The sequence below is a fragment of the Amaranthus tricolor genome, chromosome 4 (assembly GCF_026212465.1).
Source record: "Amaranthus tricolor cultivar Red isolate AtriRed21 chromosome 4, ASM2621246v1, whole genome shotgun sequence".
Lineage (NCBI taxonomy): Eukaryota > Viridiplantae > Streptophyta > Magnoliopsida > Caryophyllales > Amaranthaceae > Amaranthus > Amaranthus tricolor.
The window spans coordinates 29,658,413-29,681,368 of record NC_080050.1 but is presented as its reverse complement, the minus strand read 5'-3'; the positions used below and the strand labels follow the sequence as shown (position 1 = coordinate 29,681,368).

General features: G+C 31.2%; 1 protein-coding gene across 1 annotated transcript; it reads left to right on the top strand.

The window, feature by feature from the left end:
* The first annotated feature begins 12,959 nt into the window (after window positions 1-12,959).
* LOC130810119 (cellulose synthase A catalytic subunit 5 [UDP-forming]-like) lies at window positions 12,960-20,262 on the top strand. The gene is made up of 14 exons (XM_057676072.1): window positions 12,960-13,641; window positions 14,497-14,689; window positions 14,781-15,004; window positions 15,103-15,205; window positions 15,303-15,483; window positions 16,170-16,436; window positions 16,518-16,863; window positions 16,965-17,102; window positions 17,192-17,317; window positions 17,414-17,626; window positions 17,728-18,025; window positions 18,150-18,346; window positions 18,428-18,778; window positions 19,154-20,262. Exons 1-14 carry the CDS (start codon window positions 13,561-13,563, stop codon window positions 19,733-19,735), a joined length of 3,300 nt encoding a protein of 1,099 aa, XP_057532055.1. The 5' UTR covers window positions 12,960-13,560; the 3' UTR covers window positions 19,736-20,262.
* Window positions 20,263-22,956: the final 2,694 nt, after the last annotated feature.

Genomic DNA, 22,956 nt, shown 5'->3' with positions numbered 1-22,956 from the left:
AAACATCGCTATCCTTTTCATTTTATCGTCACCCCTATTTTAATAAAATGACGAAAATGCCCTTGGACTTAAAATTTGTTTAATACACTTCAATCTCACTTAATAACACTTTTATCACTCTAAAAGCACTAAATCAAAAGATAAAATTTGTGGAGCTAAAGCGTAGGAAATGAAATCTTGAACACTTTAATCGCCACCCTATATATATTGAATTTCCAGTATCGCCCTTGCATAATATACGAACTTAAACACGGTAAAATCTCTCTAAAAACACTCTCTGAGTTAAAACAAGCTAAAAGTTGGAATCGATTTACAATGGCTAACCAAAATCCGATTCGGTACGTAGTTTAATTGATTCGAATGATTCTTTTTAAGAAAAAAATAAAAAATTGGAGTCGCAAAAAAACATGTGACTCAACCGCGGTCCAGTCGCATGTTTTATGCGACCCAAATACTTTTTTTGTTCGACTCAAATTTTTTTTTTCTTTATTTTTCTTCCCTCTTATTTATTTAAATTAATTTATATTTTATTTATATTTTGTATATGTTGTAGTATATTATTTTATTTGATAATTTATATTGTTGTTAATTATACTATTTAAATTATTTTTAATTTTTTATTTAAATTATTGTAGTAATTTACAATTTATGTTGTAGTAATTTATTTAATTTATAATTTATGTTGTAGTAATTTATTTTAATTATTTTATATTTTAGTATTATTTTAATTATTTTATTTTATATGTATGTTATTTTACCTAATTGTTTACCTAAATATTTAATTTATAATTTAAATACAATTTAATTGTTGATTGTAAATCTATGTTACATTTGCAGGACTATGAAAATTTAGGGGACAATGTAAATTACTCTGGTAGATTTGTTACATATAGGAAATTTGATTTTGTAGATGAATTACATGCTTGGACCGATGAGATTGTAATAGGAATTGGCTTTCAATTTACACGTGCTTCATATAAACAAAAAGAAAGACGTTCTAGAGTTAGTTTGTATTTAAGATGTCACCGCTATGGTAATATTAGGAGTGATTTGCATAACTTAGATAACGCAACCCGATCGGATTTTAAAAGTAGAACATGTAAGTGTAAATTTATGATTGTATGTAGTAGTCGTAAACCAGGGGAAAAACCTTGGATGGTAAGAGTGTGTCTTGGTGAAAAATGAACACATAACCACCCATTCTTAGTGTACAGAGATGGTCATGTAAGGGCAAATAGGTTGACTGTAGATATTCGACTGCACATACGAGACCTTAGTGCAATCGGCCTTTATCATGACCTCAATTAGACAAAATTTTCCTGGTATTTTTGCTAGTATGAATCAGACATATAATATTAGACAATCAATAAGGAGAGAAGAGATGGAGGGTAGGACTCCGCTCTAACACTGTCTTTATATGGCCACAGAGCATAACTACGTGGTTTGGACAGACTTGGACATTGAAGAGCAATTTAGTAGATTGTTAATTGTAAATCCCACATCCATATAGATGATACGTACGTGGCCGTATGTTGTGTTGATAGATACGACATACAAAACAAACAAACAAAAGTGGTTGTTTTGTGAAATAATCGGAATGACGCCAACCAATCACAACTTCTTGGTTGCGTTTTGTTTGATGCGAGATGAGGCGGCTGTGTCATATTTGTGAGTGTTGGAGAAATTGAGAGATATTTTCGGCAGTGCTTAGACCCTAAACGTAATCATAACTAATAGAGACGAGGGTTTATCTGCAGCTATACGTGATGTCTTTCCAGGCAAAAAGGTTATATTGATTAATTATTGTCATTCTATTTGTTAAATATATGTCACTTATATTCAATCTTCTAATTAATGTAGATGTGCGACATTTATTATGCATATGGCATATTGCCAATAACGTAGAGAACATGGTGGACAAATTGTGTGGCGGGAAAAGAAATCAACAGGGGGCAGATATTCAGGCAAAGTAGATGGAACCCCTTGGTTAACAGTTCTACCTTCCCCGAATTCCAAAACAGATGGGAATCGATTGTGGCTACGTGGTTGACTAGGAATAGAAGGGTCGTTCAATATTTGGCTGGAACATGGATTCCACACAAAGAGAACTTTGTGCGTGCGTGGACGAATGACTATTTACACATGGGTAACCAGACTACCAGCATAGTTGAAAGCCAACATTCGTCTTTTAAGTACTATCTTGGTAGCGGTAATAACTCATTTGATACCTTGTTTAAAAGGGCACACGCACAAATAACAAATCAGCAATCGAAGATCCGACAAGTGCTACAGGAATCCATGAATTTCTATTGTAAGGTCTATGCAAAATAATTTCATTATATCGTCATGTATCTATTTTTGCATTGAAAAAATTGTTGCTTGAACATAACCGTATGTTAGAGTTGGGTGATTATGTATTTGACAAATGCGGTTGTGCACTTTAAAGCACCCATGGATTGCCCTATGCTTGTTACTTTTATATATCGATCACGTCACAAGGTGCGTTGTATTTGGATGACATACATCCGTTTTGGAAAACGTTAACGTACATAGAGGCAAAAGCTGACACCAACGAAGGCGTATAGCACGCAAACGCCGATGATAAAGAGTACTTTTAATCGTTGGTTGATAAAGTGTTGAAATCCTTTCCTTTTCCTTGGTTTCCAGCCATTTACTACAATTTTTAAATACTTTAATTAACTATTAATAATAAATTAAAATAATCAAATATTACGTTAAGTTAACTACAATAATACCAAATAAAAATTATTTTACATATTAATTCATGATTAATTTAATAAACATTTAATAATAACTAATAAACATTTAAAAACAATATTAAATTAATTATTATTACAAATAATAACAAATAAAAATAATTACAAATAATAAACATTTAATAATAACTAATAATATTTATTAAATTAATAAGTTAAATTAACAAACATTTAATTAATATATTATATTATTTAATAATTATTATCATTATAAGTAACTTTAAAAAAAGTTATAATAAAAACAATATTAAATTAATTATTATTACATATATAAATTAATAACATAAATATTAATTATTACTAATTAATAACATAAATCGGAAATATTAAAATTTAAAAATAAAAAATAAAAAAATTCAAGTCGCACAAAACGTGCAACTAGACTGCGGATCAGTCGCGCGTTTTGTGCGACTGAACTGGTTCTTTGTATTTTTTTAAAAAAAAAAAATTTATAAAATAAATTCGATTAAAAATTACCTCGTTTTGTTGTTCACGTTTTGTTTTCCTTAGCTTTAGTTCTACAAATTTTAAGTATTGATTTTGTATTTTTAGAGTGATAAAAGTGTTAATGAGTGTGATTGAAGTGTTTTATAGAAGTTCTAAATCTAAGAGTATTATCGTCAATTCATTATCATAGAGGTAGCGATAAAATAAAAAGAAAGGCGAAGTTTTAGAATTGTGTAAAAATTTGATCAAAATTCACTTGGAAAAAAAGCATGAAGCCATCTCATCTCACTTTCTTTAAAAGCCACAAGTAGGGATAGGGACTGTCGGTGCTAAGTGACCACAAACAAAAATGAGGATGAAGATGTCATTTTCAATTATTGGACTACTACTATTATTATAATAATGTTTTTTTAATTGAAATATCTTTTATTCTTCTTCAATGTCAAATGGAATGGAATATTGCATTGGCATACCAAGATGTCCTTGTGTAATTGTGTTGGGTTGATTTTAAACACAGTTTATTCAACTTTAATTAAAATAAAATATGGTGTTTTTATTAAAAAAAATTCATTAATTTAAATATCTAAAATAACACTATATAATAATTCTTTTCCTTTTTTATTTAGAAAAATCAATCTTTCTTATACTCCCTCAAAACCACCTATGTGTTATGTATTTTTTAACATTTTTTATTTTTTTTTTATTTTTAATTATAAATTTAAATAAGCGTATTGACTTGCACGTCAAATAAATAGAGACGGAAGGAGCAATACTCAACAAAACAAGACTATAAGCTTAAAGTTAACAAAAAAGTGTGTTTAGTCTCTACCGACGGTAATCGTTGTTCAATCAATTCAAGGATGCATCACCTCACAATAGAAATTAAAGTAAGCGACCTAATACGATTTTGAAAGGAAGAAAGAAATAAGAGGCTTTGGTGGGCTCTCCATAAAAAATTGTTCTTTAATTAGGGAATCATATATGTAAGCCAAATCTCACGTTTCCAATATACTAATAGGACTATAAAATTATATTATAAAGTTTATTTTTTTTATTGATTTTTATAATTATAATAAAGTGTTGGCATGTTTTTTTAAAAATTAAAATCGACCACCATTTTAAGTTATAGTAATAACTAGCTAGTACATTGGGGAATGTTCTTCTTGGGGGACTAATTCATGTACTAATGCCGGCTTCAACTAAAAACATGATCTCTTACTACTAATTAGAAAGTGCTCAAGTGGGAGATACTTGTTCATATTAATATTGAGTTACATGTTTTGAATCAAACTAAATTAATTTTAATATGAGTATGAATTAATTACAAAGTCGTGTTTTACCTGCTTATATTAGTAGGAGTAATTAATAGAGTGTATTTTACGTTGGTATAATAGCTTGTTTTTTAAGTACAGGAGAGGAACAACGAGAATCGAACTTAGATCCCTTATTTTGAAAAAAGTGGTATATAATTCAATTAAAATAAGATTAAAATTTCTAAAAACTTTCCATTTTATTCTTATGATATTAATTCGATTTTCACCACTTGTAAGATGGATTATTTTTCCATCTTTTTTACTTGTTATGAATTCTTCAACCTTATTTCGATATAAAAAGTTTATTACCTTAATTGTAAATTATAATTAGAGAATGGTAAATAAGCACAAATTAAAATTTGTAAGTAACTATAGTCTATAGTGTTGCCCTCCATTTAATAACAAAAAATAAAATAAATGCTATCCAAAAGAAAAAAGTTCAATATTTAATTAGATTTGTTTTATTTAACAATATACCCAACTATCTTTAGTCCTATATACTTCAATAAGGTAAAGTATGATTTTTTTTCCTCTCATAATCCCTTAACCTTTTTTTTCCGCTTTCTTAAACAATCATTACTATCAAAAGCCTCTTATTAACAAGCAATTAACTACCAATATCATCCAAACACGAACATGAATAAAATGAATAAGTGGGGTTTAGAAACTATTCAAAACACCATCATAATTATAATTAGAGTTTAATCAAAGCATAGACAAAAAGACCACCTATGCATAGTTAAGCAAGCGAATCAAGAACTAATTAAGCAACTTATGATTAATATTTATAGTTTTAAAAGTGAAATTTAGTAAGATTTTTTTACCACTATTGTGGTTGTTCTTAAAGGAATGAGTAGGGTTTGATTTTTTCATAATACTAAATCAAACCAAAAATAATTATATTTTTGATTTGACAGTCCAATACTAAACCATATGTAACATCCCTTGATTTCCGACCCCTTATACGGAACCAAAAACGCAAAGAGCGGGAGGAAATTCGGGTGTTACATTAAAATAAAATAAGTAAAATAATAATAAACTTTATAAATGTTAGTAGAATTTTCGGCGGCATTTCGACTAAAATCGAGGGTGTAATGGAATATAAAACAAAATAAAATAACTAAACTCCTCCAAGGCATCATCGCCTTTAAAATCTCGTATCACGACGGAATGATTCATCGCTGGTTCCTCAAATCATCATGACAAGTATGGATCGTGGTTCCAGTGTCAACGCTTGAGTTTTAAAAAGAAATAAAGCACTTTAAAAACATATAAAACCATAAAATACGCGGCTGAATTATGAAATATAACGGAGAACACTATGCCTCATACCAAAAACATATACAACCTAAAGTTTACAACAGACGTAAAAGGGCTACGAAGTCAAAAGACCAATGCATAACTCGTGTTATGCCTCGCACTCATCACTCTCCCCCAATGCAATGTAGCAAAAGCTCCAATACCTGTTACACCTATTTAGGATGATCCTGCTACTCAACATCAGACCATAAGTCAAATGTATTATAGTAGAAACATCATAGAAAGTCACAATAAATCAAACATAAACACTAACACATACACGTCAGTAAGTAACACCAAATATAATAAGGTCAGCAGACTAGCCAATATTATGTTATATAACTATATAAAGATGATTTCGTAAAACAAAAAGCACAACTAGTAACCATTTATCACCCATCTATTATTCTTAATCTCAGTTCTTTTTTTCTAACCCAAACTATGTGTTCATGGGTGGAATCTATATATTAACACTCCCCTTCTCAAAATCATAACATCTCTATAAAACACGTATGATATCAACTTAACTAAGGGCGTTAACAGACTACTTGATGCCAAATGATAAAGCATGGCCTTATGGCGCTAGTCTACCTTGAAGTAAGTGAGATCATAGTATATCCTTGGGATTCTTAACTCTCATGAGGTGACTCAACTTAGGCATAATCTTTCTTTGAAGGAAAACCCTTATGGTTTGCAAGACCCAAGGGGCATTTTTCTCTAGCATAAACTATTCTATTAATAAAGACATTGGGGTTTGCAAGACGCACGACTATATCAACTATAAACCTTCTATCAATGAGTAAACTTTCTATCAATAAGAACCTTGAGGATTGTGAGACCCACTGGTAGCTCAAATATACTCTTGCCATCAATGAGAACCATGAGGTTTGCAAGACCCACCAGTAAACTCAATATGCTCTTACTATCAATGAGAACCTTGGGGTTTGCAAGACCCAATGGTAACTCAATATACTCTTGCTATCAATGAGATCCTTGGGGTTTGCAAGACCCACCGATAACTCAATATACTCTTAATATCAATGAGAACTTTGGGGTTTGCAAGACCCACCGGTAAACTCAATATACTCTTGCTATCAATGAGAACCTTGGGGTTTGCAAGACCCACCGGTAACTCAATATACTCTTGCTATCAATGAGAACCTTGGGGTTTGCAAGACCCACCGGTAACTCAATATACTCTTGCTATCAATGAGATCCTTAGGGTTTGCGATAAAGTTTATTATTATTTTACTTATTTTATTTTAATGTAACACCCGAATTTCCTCTCGTCCTTTGCGGTTTTGGTTTCGTATAAGGGGTCGAAAATTCAGGGGTGTTACACCATATTTGGTCGTAATCCAAATCTACCAAAGAAAATTACTTTGCTTTGATCTTTTTCAGTCCAATCTGAACTAAGTTATCAATTGAGACGCATATTTAAACTGCAAACCAAATTAGAAAATCAAAAAAATAGATCAAAAATATAAATCATAGTAATTGTTTTTAGTATATCCTAATTTAGTCTTCTTTTTGCACGCTGAAATTGCACAAGATTTACTCAACTAGTAGTTTAGCAAAATTTATAAAGCTAACTCCTATTTTATTCGATTTAGAATCTTACTCTTCGGTTCTTATAGAGTCAAAACTAATCCAGACTAAAATTATTTCAATTTAAAAATTTTCAATCTAAATTAAAATCAAATTTTAAAAAATAAAAATAATATTTTTTTATTTAATTTAAATTTATTTAATTTATGATTTTTTTTAAATAACTTTATCCCTACAATTCACAAACGCAACCTTAAAATTGCATATTTTCACTACTTATTGTAGTGAGGGTGATTAAAATTCCACACGGGCAGGTAAAGTGTGTTGTAATAAAAAATTAAAAGGAGTAATAATAATAAGAAAAAATTACTATAAATAATATAATTTTTTGCTTATTTTTAATAAAAATTTTAATTTTTAATTAACCGTAAATGATATCAATTTTGGGGTGTTTTTTTAGAATATTCATAACATGTTAAAAATTAAATTATAGGAAATTATATGACAAAAAATGGTAAATTAGCTAATAAAATAAAGTTGGTATTATTTAATGGAAAACCCCTAATTAATTGGTATTATTCATGGTTAATAAACATTGATATTATTATAGAGAAATTAACGAAAAATTTCTATTATTTGCAATAATTTTTCCTAATAATAATTAATGAAATAAATAGTCTCTCTCTTTTGACGAGACCACATCGCTCTCCAAGACAGTATATTAACGTGAAAATACCGTGAATAAAAACAACTTCAAAAAGAGAGTTGGAGAAAACTATTTGTGTACTACTACTATTCCCAATTCCCCATTCATTAACAATTTGCCATTAGAGTCCAAATAAACATGGTTATCCAATCAAGGTCCCATCTAATCCAAATTATTAGCTCTAATACCATGTTAATGAATTTATAATAGTTGTTAAACGTCAACATATAATCAGGAATATATATGCAAGGTGCACATATTTTATATGTCAAAAAGATATCATCCTAAAACCGTATGATAGAGACTTATAAAATATGCACATTATCTTTCATTCATCGATGTGACGATAATTTATCCCAACATATACTGTCTTAGTTGGAGAGCACATTCCACTTTCCCTGATAAAGATAATATAATGAGTTTGATTCTCATTTAGTTCTCCATTTCCTTGTCTAAATTTTTAATTATAATCCAAAAAAATATAATGTCTATCAAAGGAATTGCCGTTATTAGCCTTTGAATTACTCCTAGTCTCCTACTATGTTAATTTTACCACCACCGACGCTTCTTCTTGTTGAGCCTTACTGTTTGGGGTCCACCACTTTCATGCACCACCAACCTCAGCTACTGGGTCCCATTAACCAGTATCAATTATGTTTGATATTCTACTATTTTCTTTTATCTTTCCTTGTAATTTTTTAGACTTGGACCTTAATTGTTTCTTAAAATTGTTTATTTAAAAAAATAAAATAATGAACATAGCTCATTTTGTTTTACATCTTATTCACTACAAATGTTAATCTAAATTAAATAAAGAAACAATTTTAGAAAGAAAATTATTCACACACACACACATATATATATATATATATATATATATATATATATATATATATATATATATATATATATATATATATATATATATATATATATATATATATATATACTCTCTCCATTTTTAATAATTAATCACATGTTTCTTTTTATTATTGAATTTTCCCATTTCTATATGTGGCCACCACCCTACTTTTTCTTTATTTTACTTTCACATATACAATTTTTTCACACTTGTAAAAATTTACCTTTTTACCACATTTACTCATTTTTGTTGTTTTTCACTTCTTAAACTTAGGGCTAAAATAGACATAGTACTTTTATAAAAGACGTCAAATACATTTTTTTTCAAAATTATTTGTAATTATCATTTTTCATTTTTAACTTTTCTTATGAATTTATGTTGCTTATTGTTGGTTTTAAGTTCGGATATAGGAGAAGGGTGAGCAATAGCTTAGTGACAACAAACTCGATAAAACTTTGTCACATCCAATGGTCATAAACCAAAAATTAGAGTTAGAGCTCAGAGACTTAAAAAAGAACGAGGACAATAGAAAATGACATGGAAGACAAGAATGGAAAAAATTTCAAAGGATCTAAACTTGCAGATTGAGATTGGTAAAAATCAGAATGAGTTCATGTGGGCGACCATTGAGACTGATATAGTGGTTCATGTAGTTAAACCTAATCTTTTAAGATGAAGACTTCGCCATTGTTTTGGTGTGGTTGTAACAATTTTCATTTTAAAAACAGTTAAGGTATTATTAAATGATATTTTGTTCAAAAAGTTTTCCTTCCAATTGCTCCCTCTTTTGTTTTAGGCCGAGTGCATGGGTGATTTTGAGGTTATGCGGGATGCCCAAACCGCACAGGGCATATGTTTACTTTACATATCAATGTTTATATATTTAAATTCTATTAATAATATTTTTTTCTCCTTTTTTTATCTCTTTTTAAATCAACTCTTTAGCTTTCAAATATTTTCTCTTACATCATTTACATTATATTTAGATAATAAATTAGGAGAGAAAAAAAAGAAAATGAAATCAAAGGGAAGGAAGGGAAATGAAGCGAAAGGATAAGGAGAAATAGTGCACCTTGTTTGTTTATAAGGGAAAGAAAGGGAAAGAAAGGGAAAAAATTGAATATGAGTGTTTTCCCTCCAAATCTTTTTACTTTATGAGATATCGTATTCTTAACAGAGTTTGCCCCATGGCTTCACTGCAAACCCTTTCCCTTCAGATCCTTCTCCTCCCTTTTTGCTATCTAAAGTTCTAAACAATAGATCCTCAATCCTTTCAAATTTCTCATCTTTTTTTCCCTCCATTCTCTCTATCCAAATACAGTATTAATTTTACATATTCATTAAACATCAACAATCAGTAACTTAATTTATAAAAATAATAAAAAAAAATTTCTTAATTTTTTAACCCTTCAAATATTCATCAATCTATTACTATTTTTTCTCTACCAATTTTAGAGATGAAAGTTTAATTTTTAACAACTTAATTATAGTTATTTTCATAAAATCAATATTTAATAAAATTAGAAATTATGTTGAGCTTATATTTAATTCTAGTACTTAAAATTTAAATTGTGTTGAATTTTTATTTTAATTTAAAAAAAATCTCAGTTTTTAATTATAAAGGGCCCTTTAAAATTTATGAAAAATAAATAGGGTCTCAGTATTATTTGCTCCGCCCTTAGCTGAGGGTCTGAGTCTAATAACGGATCTTGTGTCATAAGTTAGATAAATTAGCTAGCCAAGAATTAAGTTTTTAAGTTCTAATTCGAAAATTATTTCATACTCTTAACTAGTAAGCCACATCATTTTATTATAAACGCAATACATTAACACCCTATTTTAACATTATATAATGACTTAAATTGTTTAAGGTCAAACCCCCCTTTAAACTCCCCATAAGACTTGCCATAAATTAACCTTTTTTATAATTTCACAAAACTTTTTTTATAATACCCTTAAAATGATGATACAGTAAAATACAAATTCAATAAAAATAACTTATGGGAAAGTTTTATAAAGTAACTTTTGAAAGAATTCTAATTAAATGTCTAATTGATAGTGCAACAATTTTAAGAAATAGAAAAGAAAATCATATGGGATTACATGAGAGAAGTGATATGAAGTAAGAGAAAAAAATAATAATTTAATAGCAATTTTATAAATAGTTGAAATTTATGCGCCATATGAGTATAAATAAGGGAAAAAAAAATATTTGATATGAATATACCAAAAGAAAAACATAATATTTAATTAGAATAAGAGGCAATATGATAAAATAGCGAATTACATGAAATAAGAACCTAAAAAGCTTATGGATTATTAAACAAACGAATATCTTTATAGGTAATTAAGTTCCTACTATTTACACTCCATAATGTAATTATTAAAAAATAATTAAATAATATTATATGTTATGATTACAAATGCAATTTTAAAAAAATTATTTATTACTTCCTCCGTTATCTAATGTTCTTCTCATTTGAAATATTTCACCTTAAGGAGAGAAAAATTTAATTAATGTTTTTGACACATTTTTAGATTATAAAATATATTAATGCGAGATCTTGTTAGATTCGTCTTAATATATACTTTTTTGTTATGAATTTTTTTATATCTTTTTATTATGTGTATTTAGAGATATTGAGGTTTAAAATTTATATTGAAAACTATACAAAAAATAAATGTGAAGAACAAAAAGAAACGGAGGGAGTATTCACTAAATTGGCATGTGTAATCATAAGATAGACACTTAACGAGGGGGTTTAAACGATATAGTGCAATGCATTCGATAAAAGTACCTAAACGTAACATATGTATATTATATTCAGTTAAAAACAACGACATATAATGCAATGCAGTCAATATTGTGCAAGTACATATTTATTTTTTCTCCGTTTCAAATTAGTTGCAACATTGGTAAAAATGACACTATTCATTCATAATTCTTAATTTGTAATTACTTTTTAATCTATAGGTTAAAATATAGTCAAGTAAGATTTTGATTGATTCGTTTCATTACAAAAATTATTAATATTAAATTTTTATAATTTTTTATTATTTATAATTAGAGATATTAAATATTGAATTAGCGTATTGGACTGCTTGAAAAAATAAACGTTGTAAATAAATTGGAATGGAGGAATTACTTAATTATATTTATTTGGTATTTACATGTATTTTTTATTATATTGTTGTCGTTTTTTTTCGCTATTAACTAAAAACTAGCAGAAATTGTGTTATTAGATGAACACCTTTACTAGTATGATGAGAAGTAAAAGCTAACTAGATGGAAAAAAAATATCCATTTAAGAAATATAGGCAACTAAAGGTATTTATTGGCATCCTCAAATCGATTTTGAATAAAATATTTTAAATTGGTTTAAAGTTAAATCTTGTGTTTATATTACTTTTTTATGATTATAAATTTATTTTTATATTCAAATTTAATGAGATTTGATTATAAAATCAAATAGACATTCGATATTTTCAAAAGTCTATGCGCAAGAATAAAAAAAAAAAAAAAAAACAATGCAAGACGTAGTGAGATACAGAGATAGATCTATGCATTACAGAAAGGCAATTTCAATCTCTCTCTAGAAAATAGAAAAAAAAAATAAATAAAAAAAGAAAAGGCACATGGAACTCAAAATTCTCTCTCTCTATCTATCCATCTAAGGAGTAGAGTATCTCACACTGTCGGTAGCTTCTTACTTCTTACACTCCTCTTGTCCCTTCTGCCTTACGCGTTGAATAATCATCAACCACCCCCTTCATTTTCTCTCTCTATCTCTTTTTTTTTCTTTTTACTTTCATTTAACTCCATTTACTATTTTTATTTATAAATTTTTATTTTTTATTTCTCCCTCCAAAACTAAAACTTTCGATTATTATTATCATTATAGTCGATATTTTTAATATATCTCGCTCGTAATAGTTATTTTAAATATAATTATAATCGTAATTCATAAAAAGGATAAAAGACGAAAAACCGTACTCTTACTCTTTGTTATAACTAAAACCTTTGATGTTCTTCATTATTACTTCATTCATAAATTTCATTGCTTTTACCACAATTTTCTACCCAAACTTTTGATTGATCCAAAAAGCAAAAACATACCCACTTAGGTACTTACCCCATTTTTTACATGTAAATTAAATTATTATTACTAAAAGATGGTTAATTTAAAGGGATAAAACAATTACAAAGAAAAGAATCACTGTTTTTCCAGCACTAAAAACCATATACAGAGAAGAGAAAAAGACCCACCTTCATTTATTCCTCTTTTTTTAATTTTTAATTTGAGCCCACATTTTTTTCTTTGATTTTATATTGTGGGTTGTCATTTATTTGTATTCTCCATCTCATATCTCTCTTCCTCTCTCTTTCTCTCTCTATTTATCTATCTACTTCTACCTTCTTCTTGCTTTAATGTTGAGTTGTTGTTACTTTATGTGATTGTGAATGATTGTGGAGGAGAGACACAAAGATAGAGGAGGTGAAGTTAATAAAGGGTTTTAATTTTTGATGGGATTCTTCCCCAATTGAATTTGGGTTTGTTTATCAATTTGTGAACCCTAATTTGTGCTGGGATTTTGGGGATCTGAATCATGGATATTAAGGGAAGGCTTGTTGCTGGTTCCCATAATCGAAATGAGTTTGTTCTTATCAATGCTGATGATATTGGTCGGGTAAGTTTATTATTCTTGTATTTTTAATCAGTTCTGAACTGGGATTTTAAGGGTTTATAGATTTAGTTTTATCTAGTTGATTACTACCCATCTGCTGAAATTACTTCAATCAGGCTGCATTTGCCTGTCTAAATGAATTGGGTTTTGGTTGATTTGTTCTGTATTGTACTTCTTGACTGACAGATTGACCTATACTTTGTAGATTAATTGAGTACTTTTTGGTTGTATTCTCTAAATCTCTGCCAATTAACTTCTTGATTTATTGGATTTTACTTGAAAAGTTTCAGTTTCTTACTTTTGACCTATTTATTAGCTCCATAATATCTTGCTTTTCCACCTTATTTTCTGGAAAATATAACATGCTTCTTTTTAATCAGTTCTGAAATGAGATTTAAAGGTCTTCCTTCATTGTTATTCTTCTTTCTTAGATCTTATTTAGTCAATTTCAGGACTACCCATTTGCTAATTTACTATAATCTGGCTGCATTTGTGGTTATACATGTCTAATTATATTGGGTTTTGGTTAATTTGTTCTGTATTATACTTTTAGACTGTCGGTTTGACCTATACTTTGTAGGTCAATTGTGATGGAGTTAGCTTATAGTTGAAGCTCACTCTAACAAATTGAGTACCTTTTTGTTGTATTCATTAAATCTGTGCCAATTAGCTCCTAGGTTTGTTGGATTTTTTTAAAAAAGTTTCAGTTTCTTGTACAATTTTGACTATCCAGAATACCTTGCTTTTACACCCTATTTCATGGAGAATATAACATGCTATTTGCTTGATTTAGGCTGTATAGATCTGTGTTTACTTTCCCTAATTTTCTGAATCAATTGCAAACAAAACGTGTTTCAGGTGACATCTGTGAAGGAATTGAGTGGTCAACTTTGTCAGATATGTGGAGATGAGATAGATTGCGACAATAGTGAGCCATTTGTTGCTTGTAATGAGTGTGCTTTCCCAGTGTGTAGACCTTGTTATGAGTATGAAAGAGGAGAAGGCAATCAAGCTTGCCCTCAGTGTAAAACCCGCTACAAACGTATCAAAGGTAACGAAAATTCATACTTGTTTTGTATGATTCTTATAGATTTGGTGGTTAGATGTGCTGATTATGGTTGATTGAATTGTAATTCTTGAAGGGAGTGCAAGAGTCGAGGGTGATGAAGATGAAGATGACCTTGATGATATTGAAAATGAGCTTAAATTTGCCCGAGACAATCCTCAGCACATTGCTGAAGCTATGTTTTCTCGTGGGCTTAATGTGGGCCGCGCTCCATCTAATGCCTCCGGCCTTTCAACTCCCGCAGAGTTGGATCCAACTGCCCTTCCAACAGAAACGCTTCTTTTAACTTACGGGCAAGAGGTAGAGACAATCATCTGTTTTCGATCTCTTTCTGTGATCATTTGTGTTTTTTCGAAGATATGACTGTTTTAACTTTTCTTTTTCCTTTTGTGACGAAGGATGCTGGGATTTCCCCGGACAAACATGCTCTAATAATCCCACCATTTATGAGCCGTGGGAAGAAAGTGCACCCTGTACCATTTTCTGATTCTGCCATGTCCTGTAAGTTTCTATGGGTTCTGAACACATTGTGCATAAGTATGTTAAATCTGAAATATTATGGAGTTTTCTAACTGTGCCCTATGTATTTAACTTTTAGTGCCACCTAGACCAATGGACCCCAAGAAAGATCTAGCTGTATATGGATATGGAAGTGTTGCTTGGAAAGATAGGATGGAAGATTGGAAAAAGAGGCAAGGAGATAAACTTCAAATAATTAAGCACCAAGGGGAGAATGGAAACTATGATGGAGGGGAACCTGAGGATCCCGATTTGCCGAAGTAGGTTTCCTCCCTCCATTCACAATTTATGTTTGTCCCGAGTTATATTTCAAAGATGATATACGCTTTACAGTTATCGTAGTTTATCGCGCACAATGGTTTTAACATTTGTTGGTTATTATTGAAATATACAAGTAACCAATTGCTTGTTTAACAATACTTGGTTTATGAATTATAGTATATGCCCGAAGCTAATCTTTTAGGTGTAGATGAATGAATGAGACTGGACACCCGATTGCATGACGAAAGTATTCGGTTTCTTGTGCAAGTATATAATACTTCTGTAGCTTAAAGTAGCTGTTGTGTTTGGTGGAAATTCACATGATGAATCTTAAAAGTGTCATTAATTAATTAATGTGTGAAGAATAGTGTGAGCACTTACTGATATTTAAAAAAATCTTAGAAAAAAGGTAAATCAATTACGTAGACATGTAGAAGTGAATATAATTTGCATCACCTTGTTTTTATCCGCATCGTTTTCGAGTGAGATGAAAAGAAATAGTTCTAATTTCATGTACGTTCATGCTTACTGTATTTTTTTTTTCAAACTTGCCATGATGAGAGTACTGTTAGCAACTTAGCATGCTTATTGGATGAAATCTGAAAATGCAGTTTACATGCTTTGCGGATTTCTTTAACACATTCTCTAACAATGCTAATTGACACAACTCGTTCTGTATGTGAAGGATGGATGAAGGAAGGCAGCCACTTTCAAGAAAACTACCGATTTCATCAAGCAGGATCAATCCTTACAGGATTATCATCGTTCTTCGTCTTTTAGTTCTTGCTCTCTTCTTTCACTACCGTATTCTCCATCCCGTGAATGATGCATTTGCTCTGTGGTTGTTATCCGTCATTTGTGAAATTTGGTTTGCCTTGTCATGGATTTTGGATCAGTTTCCGAAATGGCAACCCATTGAACGAGAAACTTATCTGGATCGGCTTTCACTGAGGTATATTTCTCTCCTCTGTCATCATCTAGTTTATTATCTGTCTCATTCTGTACGGAATTTTGAACTTAAAATGTTAAACAGGTATGAAAAGGAAGGAAAGCCGTCTGAGCTAGCTTCAGTGGATATTTTCGTGTCTACTGTTGATCCGATGAAAGAACCTCCTTTGATTACTGCAAACACGGTTCTTTCCATCCTTGCTGTGGACTACCCTGTGGAAAAGGTGTCATGTTATGTCTCTGATGATGGAGCAGCCATGCTTACTTTTGAAGCCCTTTCCGAGACCTCCGAGTTTGCAAGGAAATGGGTTCCATTTTGCAAGAAGTACCAAATTGAACCTCGTGCTCCGGAGTGGTATTTCTCTCAGAAAGTCGATTATCTTAAAGATAAAGTACACCCTGCTTTTGTCAGGGAACGCCGTGCCATGAAGGTTGGTCGACTATCCCCTTGAATACAAAGTGATCTTTTTTGCATTGACTTTTTCAAACATTCCGTCACTGATTGAATTGGTTCTATTTTCTGTAATTTCAGAGAGATTACGAAGAATTTAAAATCCGGATAAATGGCCTGGTTGCCATGGCACAGAAGGTTCCTGAGGAAGGTTGGACTATGCAGGACGGAACCCCATGGCCGGGAAACAATGTCAGGGATCATCCTGGAATGATACAGGTGATTAGACTCGGGATTTGTTTCTCATATGTGATTTCAATATTTTGAGCCCCCCTTTTCATTCCGGAGTATCTTCAAATGTTTGGCAGGTGTTCCTTGGCCAAAACGGTGTCCGTGACTTGGATGGAAACGAACTTCCTAAACTTGTCTATGTTTCTCGTGAAAAAAGACCTGGTTTTGATCATCATAAAAAAGCCGGTGCCATGAATTCATTGGTGGGTTTTTCTCCCTCCCTCTCTGAAATCATCTTGCGTTCGAAAATCATAAATCTTTGATCCATAATCCATTGAATTTTCTGCTTCTGTATACAGATAAGAGTTTCAGCAGTTTTGTCAAATGCACCGTATCTTCTTAATGTGGATTGTGATCACTACATTAACAATAGTAAGGCTCTTCGTGAAGCTATGTGCTTCATGATGGATCCTATATCGGGGAAGAAAATTTGCTACGTGCAATTCCCTCAGAGATTTGATGGCATTGACAGGCACGATCGATACTCTAACCGTAATGTTGTTTTCTTTGATGTAAGTATTATCATCCTCTCTGCCCCTTCTCAAACGAGAGATTCTTGTAATATCTTTTGTAAGAAGTAAGTGATTAATGGTTCTCTCTCCTTTCTCGACAGATCAACATGAAAGGTTTGGATGGTATTCAAGGACCAATCTACGTCGGGACGGGTTGTGTTTTCCGAAGGCAAGCGCTTTATGGGTATGATGCCCCGAAACAGAAGAAGCCCCCAGGCAAGACCTGTAACTGTTGGCCAAAATGGTGTTTCTGCTGCTGCTGCTGTGTCGGTTCCAGAAAGAAGAACCGAAAGTCTAAGACGAAGGATAACAAGCAGCTCAAGGACAGCAAAAAGTCCAAGAACAAGGATTCATCTACCCAAATACACGCTCTTGAAAACATCGAGGAAGGAATTGAAGGTAAGCAAAAAGTTAACTTAACCCGAACTTCATCCCGTAACATTTCGTATTTTAGGTGTCTTTGCAAGTTTGAGGATGGAGTGAATATCATCTAACGTTCTCTGTTCTGAATATCCATTTGCAGGAATTGATAATGAAAAGTCAGCTCTTATGCCCCAAGTAAAATTTGAGAAGAAGTTTGGTCAGTCTCCGGTCTTCATTGCTTCAACGCTCATGGAAGATGGCGGAATGCCTCAAGGTGTTAGTGAAGCTTCACTTTTGAAGGAGGCCATCCACGTCATTAGCTGTGGGTACGAGGATAAAACCGAATGGGGAAAAGAGGTAAAACTCTTCTTTAAATTTATATTCCCCGAGAATACTTTACTTTGGTTTACTCTTCTAACCGATTTCTCTTGATTTCAGGTTGGTTGGATTTATGGTTCAGTTACAGAGGATATCTTGACTGGTTTTAAAATGCACTGCCATGGTTGGAGGTCGGTATACTGTATGCCAAAAAGACCAGCCTTCAAAGGGTCTGCTCCCATTAATCTTTCAGATCGTCTCCACCAAGTTCTTCGGTGGGCTTTGGGATCTGTCGAGATTTTGTTAAGCAAACACTGTCCCATATGGTATGCGTATAACAGTGGTCTCAAGCCACTTGAGCGGTTCTCTTATATTGCGTCTGTTGTGTACCCATTGACGTCAATTCCGTTGCTCGTGTACTGTACTCTTCCTGCCGTCTGTCTTCTCACCGGGAAGTTTATTGTTCCTGAGGTAATTTCAGGCTTCTATTTTGCTTTGAAGTTAACTTGTAACCAAATGTCAATGTTATTGGGATGTCGACAGTGTACACGATACAGTTCCTGTGATGCATAGCTGGTTTACATTCCACTCTTATTGGGCATTCCCCCAGATAGCAATTTTATTGCATTTTTCCGACATAGTGAAACATAATTCGCTAGTTAGGTCGCCTTTTGGATTCGTAATTCGTTCAAAATGGTTCAACAATAGTCTAAAATCGACCATAATTCGCTTTTTTCGATTTGCGATTCGCAAGGCTATTAGAGAATCATGTGACACTGTTCCGACATGCTTAGTACTTGCTGCAACATTTTGGTCTAATATTTGAATTGCTAATGTGATCTACAGATTAGCAGCTACGCCAGTATTTTGTTTATGGCCCTCTTTATTTCCATTGCGGCAACAAGTGTCCTCGAAATGCAATGGGGGCACGTGCAAATCGATGACTGGTGGAGGAACGAACAGTTTTGGGTGATCGGAGGAGTATCATCCCATCTTTTTGCCCTCTTCCAAGGTCTCCTCAAGGTCCTTGCTGGTGTGGACACCAACTTTACCGTCACATCCAAAGCCGCAGACGACGGAGAATTCTCCGACCTTTACTTATTCAAGTGGACATCCCTCTTGATCCCGCCCATGACCTTGCTCATCATAAACATAATTGGAGTCATAGTTGGTATATCAGACGCCATCAACAACGGTTACGAGTCATGGGGTCCCCTCTTCGGAAGACTCTTCTTCGCCTTATGGGTTATCATGCATCTTTACCCGTTCCTCAAGGGTATGATGGGAAGACAAGACCGACTACCCACCATCATTATCGTGTGGTCTATTCTCCTCGCCTCCATTTTCTCCCTTCTTTGGGTCAGAATAAACCCGTTCACAGCTAAAGGCGGTATCGTCCTTGAAGTATGCGGGTTGGATTGTGATTAGTACAGCAAAAATTTTGATGGGTTACGAAGAATTTTGTGTACATCGAACGACAAAGAAGATATTCAAAGATGGGAAAAGCTACAAAAATCTAATTTAAGGGCTCAAAAGACAAGATCATGGAGGAAGAAATTACAAAAATCCCAATTGAGTATGTGTTTGTGTAGATAAATTTGGAAGATCAGTTAAAAAATGTTTATTGATTCTTTTGATACACGTTCTTATTTGTTGTGCGTCAAGTGAAAAAGGGGATTTTTGATTTCAGGGCATTTCTTAAATCCCCATGAACATTATTCATAATTTATATGCCCCCTCCTATCCTTATTCCCTACTCCCTACCCTTAGTAATAAGGGCTTCAAATGTTGTGTCACTTTTTAGATTTGTTGTTAAAGAACACATTTTTTTTTCTTTTTTTTTTTTGGGTTATTTATATAGTTTGTGAAGTTGAAACAATATTACTTTTATTTTTGGATTAGTATTTCAATAAATTAATTCTATTGTTTACTTGTTTTTGTTAACATTTACTCTACTCGATTTTGTCCCTCAGTGTTTGCTATATTGTTTGGTTTTATTTTTGATACATATCTATTTATGCGAGTAAATTCACATCTTATCTTATATATAGCTTTGTCACAAACATAGAAGTTTTTCGATATTCTAATTGTTAACATTTTGAATGTGTATAATCAAAATTTATAGAAAGTTTAATAATAATAAAATTTGCTTTTGTTTCGCTATAAATTTAGTGAACACTTTGTTAGTGAAATGTAGCGTTTTATCTTCCATTTGTTTTTTTGTTTTTGTTTTATTCTCTCACTAACTACAATTTAACTTAACAATTTAGAAAAATCAAAGGGCCCAAAAGTTTGCTTTTGTTTTACAAGAATTTTTAAAAAAATTAAATATATATAACTAATGCTAATACATACTACTTTATGTCTTCATAACATAAGTACATAAAAGAGAGAAAAACAATAGGGAGTTTTTTTGAGGAGGTGACAATTAAAAGTACAATTTAAGTATTAGAATTTAGAGTTTATATGTACACTAATACTTCTTATTTATTACTATTTTTTAGTTCTATTTAAATGGCCTCATTTTTTATTTTAATTTATTTTAATAAATATGTATATATTTATTTTTGAAAATGATTTTCTCACTTTTATTTACTATATTCTTTTATTTCTATATATTTTACTACTTTAGCTCATTATATTCAATATTTTAGTTTATGTGCTAAAACCAAATGAATTGATTTGAACACTGGAGTATGTCTTAACTAAGTTTGGTATACATCAAGTGAGGCAGAAAAGGCAACAATGTGTAGTCTAGATGGGTAGGAAGATAAGGATAACATGAAGACCACTTGTCTTCCCACATAGGAGTATGGAGAGGTCTGCTTTTACTTGTATTGGAAGGATTGTCTTATTCTCAAAGCTTCCAAAGCTGATTAGAAATTTATTTTAGGAAAGACCTAAAATAAGATGTAAAAACACTACTATCATGTAAGGTGTAACTTTGGGTTTACTTTGCCTAAAATTAAACTTATCACTTTCAGTAGCAAGTTTAAAAGAACAGTAAAATATCTTTGTAATATACTTTCTTTTTATATTTAGATGTGCTTTAACATATAAGAGCTTTTTGCCTTTTTTTTTATATATTTTAGGCTGGTGACAAATTTTAAACAATTTTTATGAGATGACCAACTTTATATATAATTAAAAACATTAAAAACATCGAATAAGATTATAAAATACAGAAAATTAAGTTGAAGGGGTCCAACCCCAATGGGAGACGAAAAAAATTTGTCATTATTATAATTTGAGAATATAGCAAATTAATGAGATGGATTGAGGATGAGAATATCAAATTATCTATTTCAATCTCAAAACCTTTTTCTAATAGTTAATCCCTTTGTTTTTTTATTGATATTTTATTTTATTTTTTTTTAAATTTCTATTTCAGATAATGATTCTCCAATGTTTTCTAGACTAATTATTAATTTTTAATTTCTTCCTCATATATTTTTTGCCATGTTTGAACAACTAATTTTATATATATATATTTTGCTTAGCAAGTAATTCTTGTAAATGCAACCAAATATTAAAAATTCTATGTATGCTAAAACATTAAAATGGGTTAAGATTTATCATTTGTGCAAAAAATTAGAAAATGCTAAAAGGTGGGGTTCAAACCCTAAAGAAGACTTAAAATGAACTTTAACCAAATTAACTTTGATGATGTTTGATGATGAAGTAATGTTTGATGACGAAGATAGCACTCTAAAGCTATACTTCATCTATGTAAGCACAAATGTTTCATCTAGTTTCAAATAAATTTCATAAAAATGTAAGTTTATTAGTTAAAGTTGAAAAATCCTTTTGAGATTCAAATCAATATAAATCACAAATCATTTTTATATATATAGAAAAACGAGATAGTTATAGTAAACTGATCTAGTAGGAGAGTAAGACACTTGTAATACGTTAGAATTCAGAAAGCATGTGCAATCTAAATAAGGAAGAGAAGAGGTAACCCAAATACAAATTCAAACCTAAAAGAGGTTCGCTATTAAAACCAATGGATAGTAGTAGGAGTTATTCTTAAGTTTATAAAGTGATATATTTTTTTTTTTTTCGGCGTGGAAAAACTCACATGTGGGTAATAATAAACACTTTTAACAAGAGAGGAGATGAGTATTAAAACCTTTCTGAAATTGTAGTTGAGTGCCTTGAAAGATGTAATGTCACCTGCTCTTCCAAAAGGGACCAGAGAATGGCCCCAAACCCATCAAGTAGAAACAATGTCTAAAACATCATTTTGTATGTTGCAAGGATGGATGAAAAGAGTAATTGCTATGATGTTTGGCACTCAAACACCCGACTAGTTAGTTAGTTATACACCAGTATTGTGCCCCTTTACATTTGTGCTAATCAAGAAGTAAGGAAATATGTTTGAGTGTTTGACTTAGAAGTTAGAGGTATTCAAAACAAATCCGACGACCCGTTATTTACCCAATCCTTGTAACTGAACCCAACTTAACCGATTTCATTAAAATTATATATCAATGGACACAAAACCCAATTTTACCGACATGAAAAAACTAATCCGAAATCAACCCGATAACCCAAATAAACACCTCTTGACTCATTTACTTGTGTTGAAATATCAAAAATTGGATAGGCCTAATTAGTCTAAACAACAATCTTACAACCAATAGATA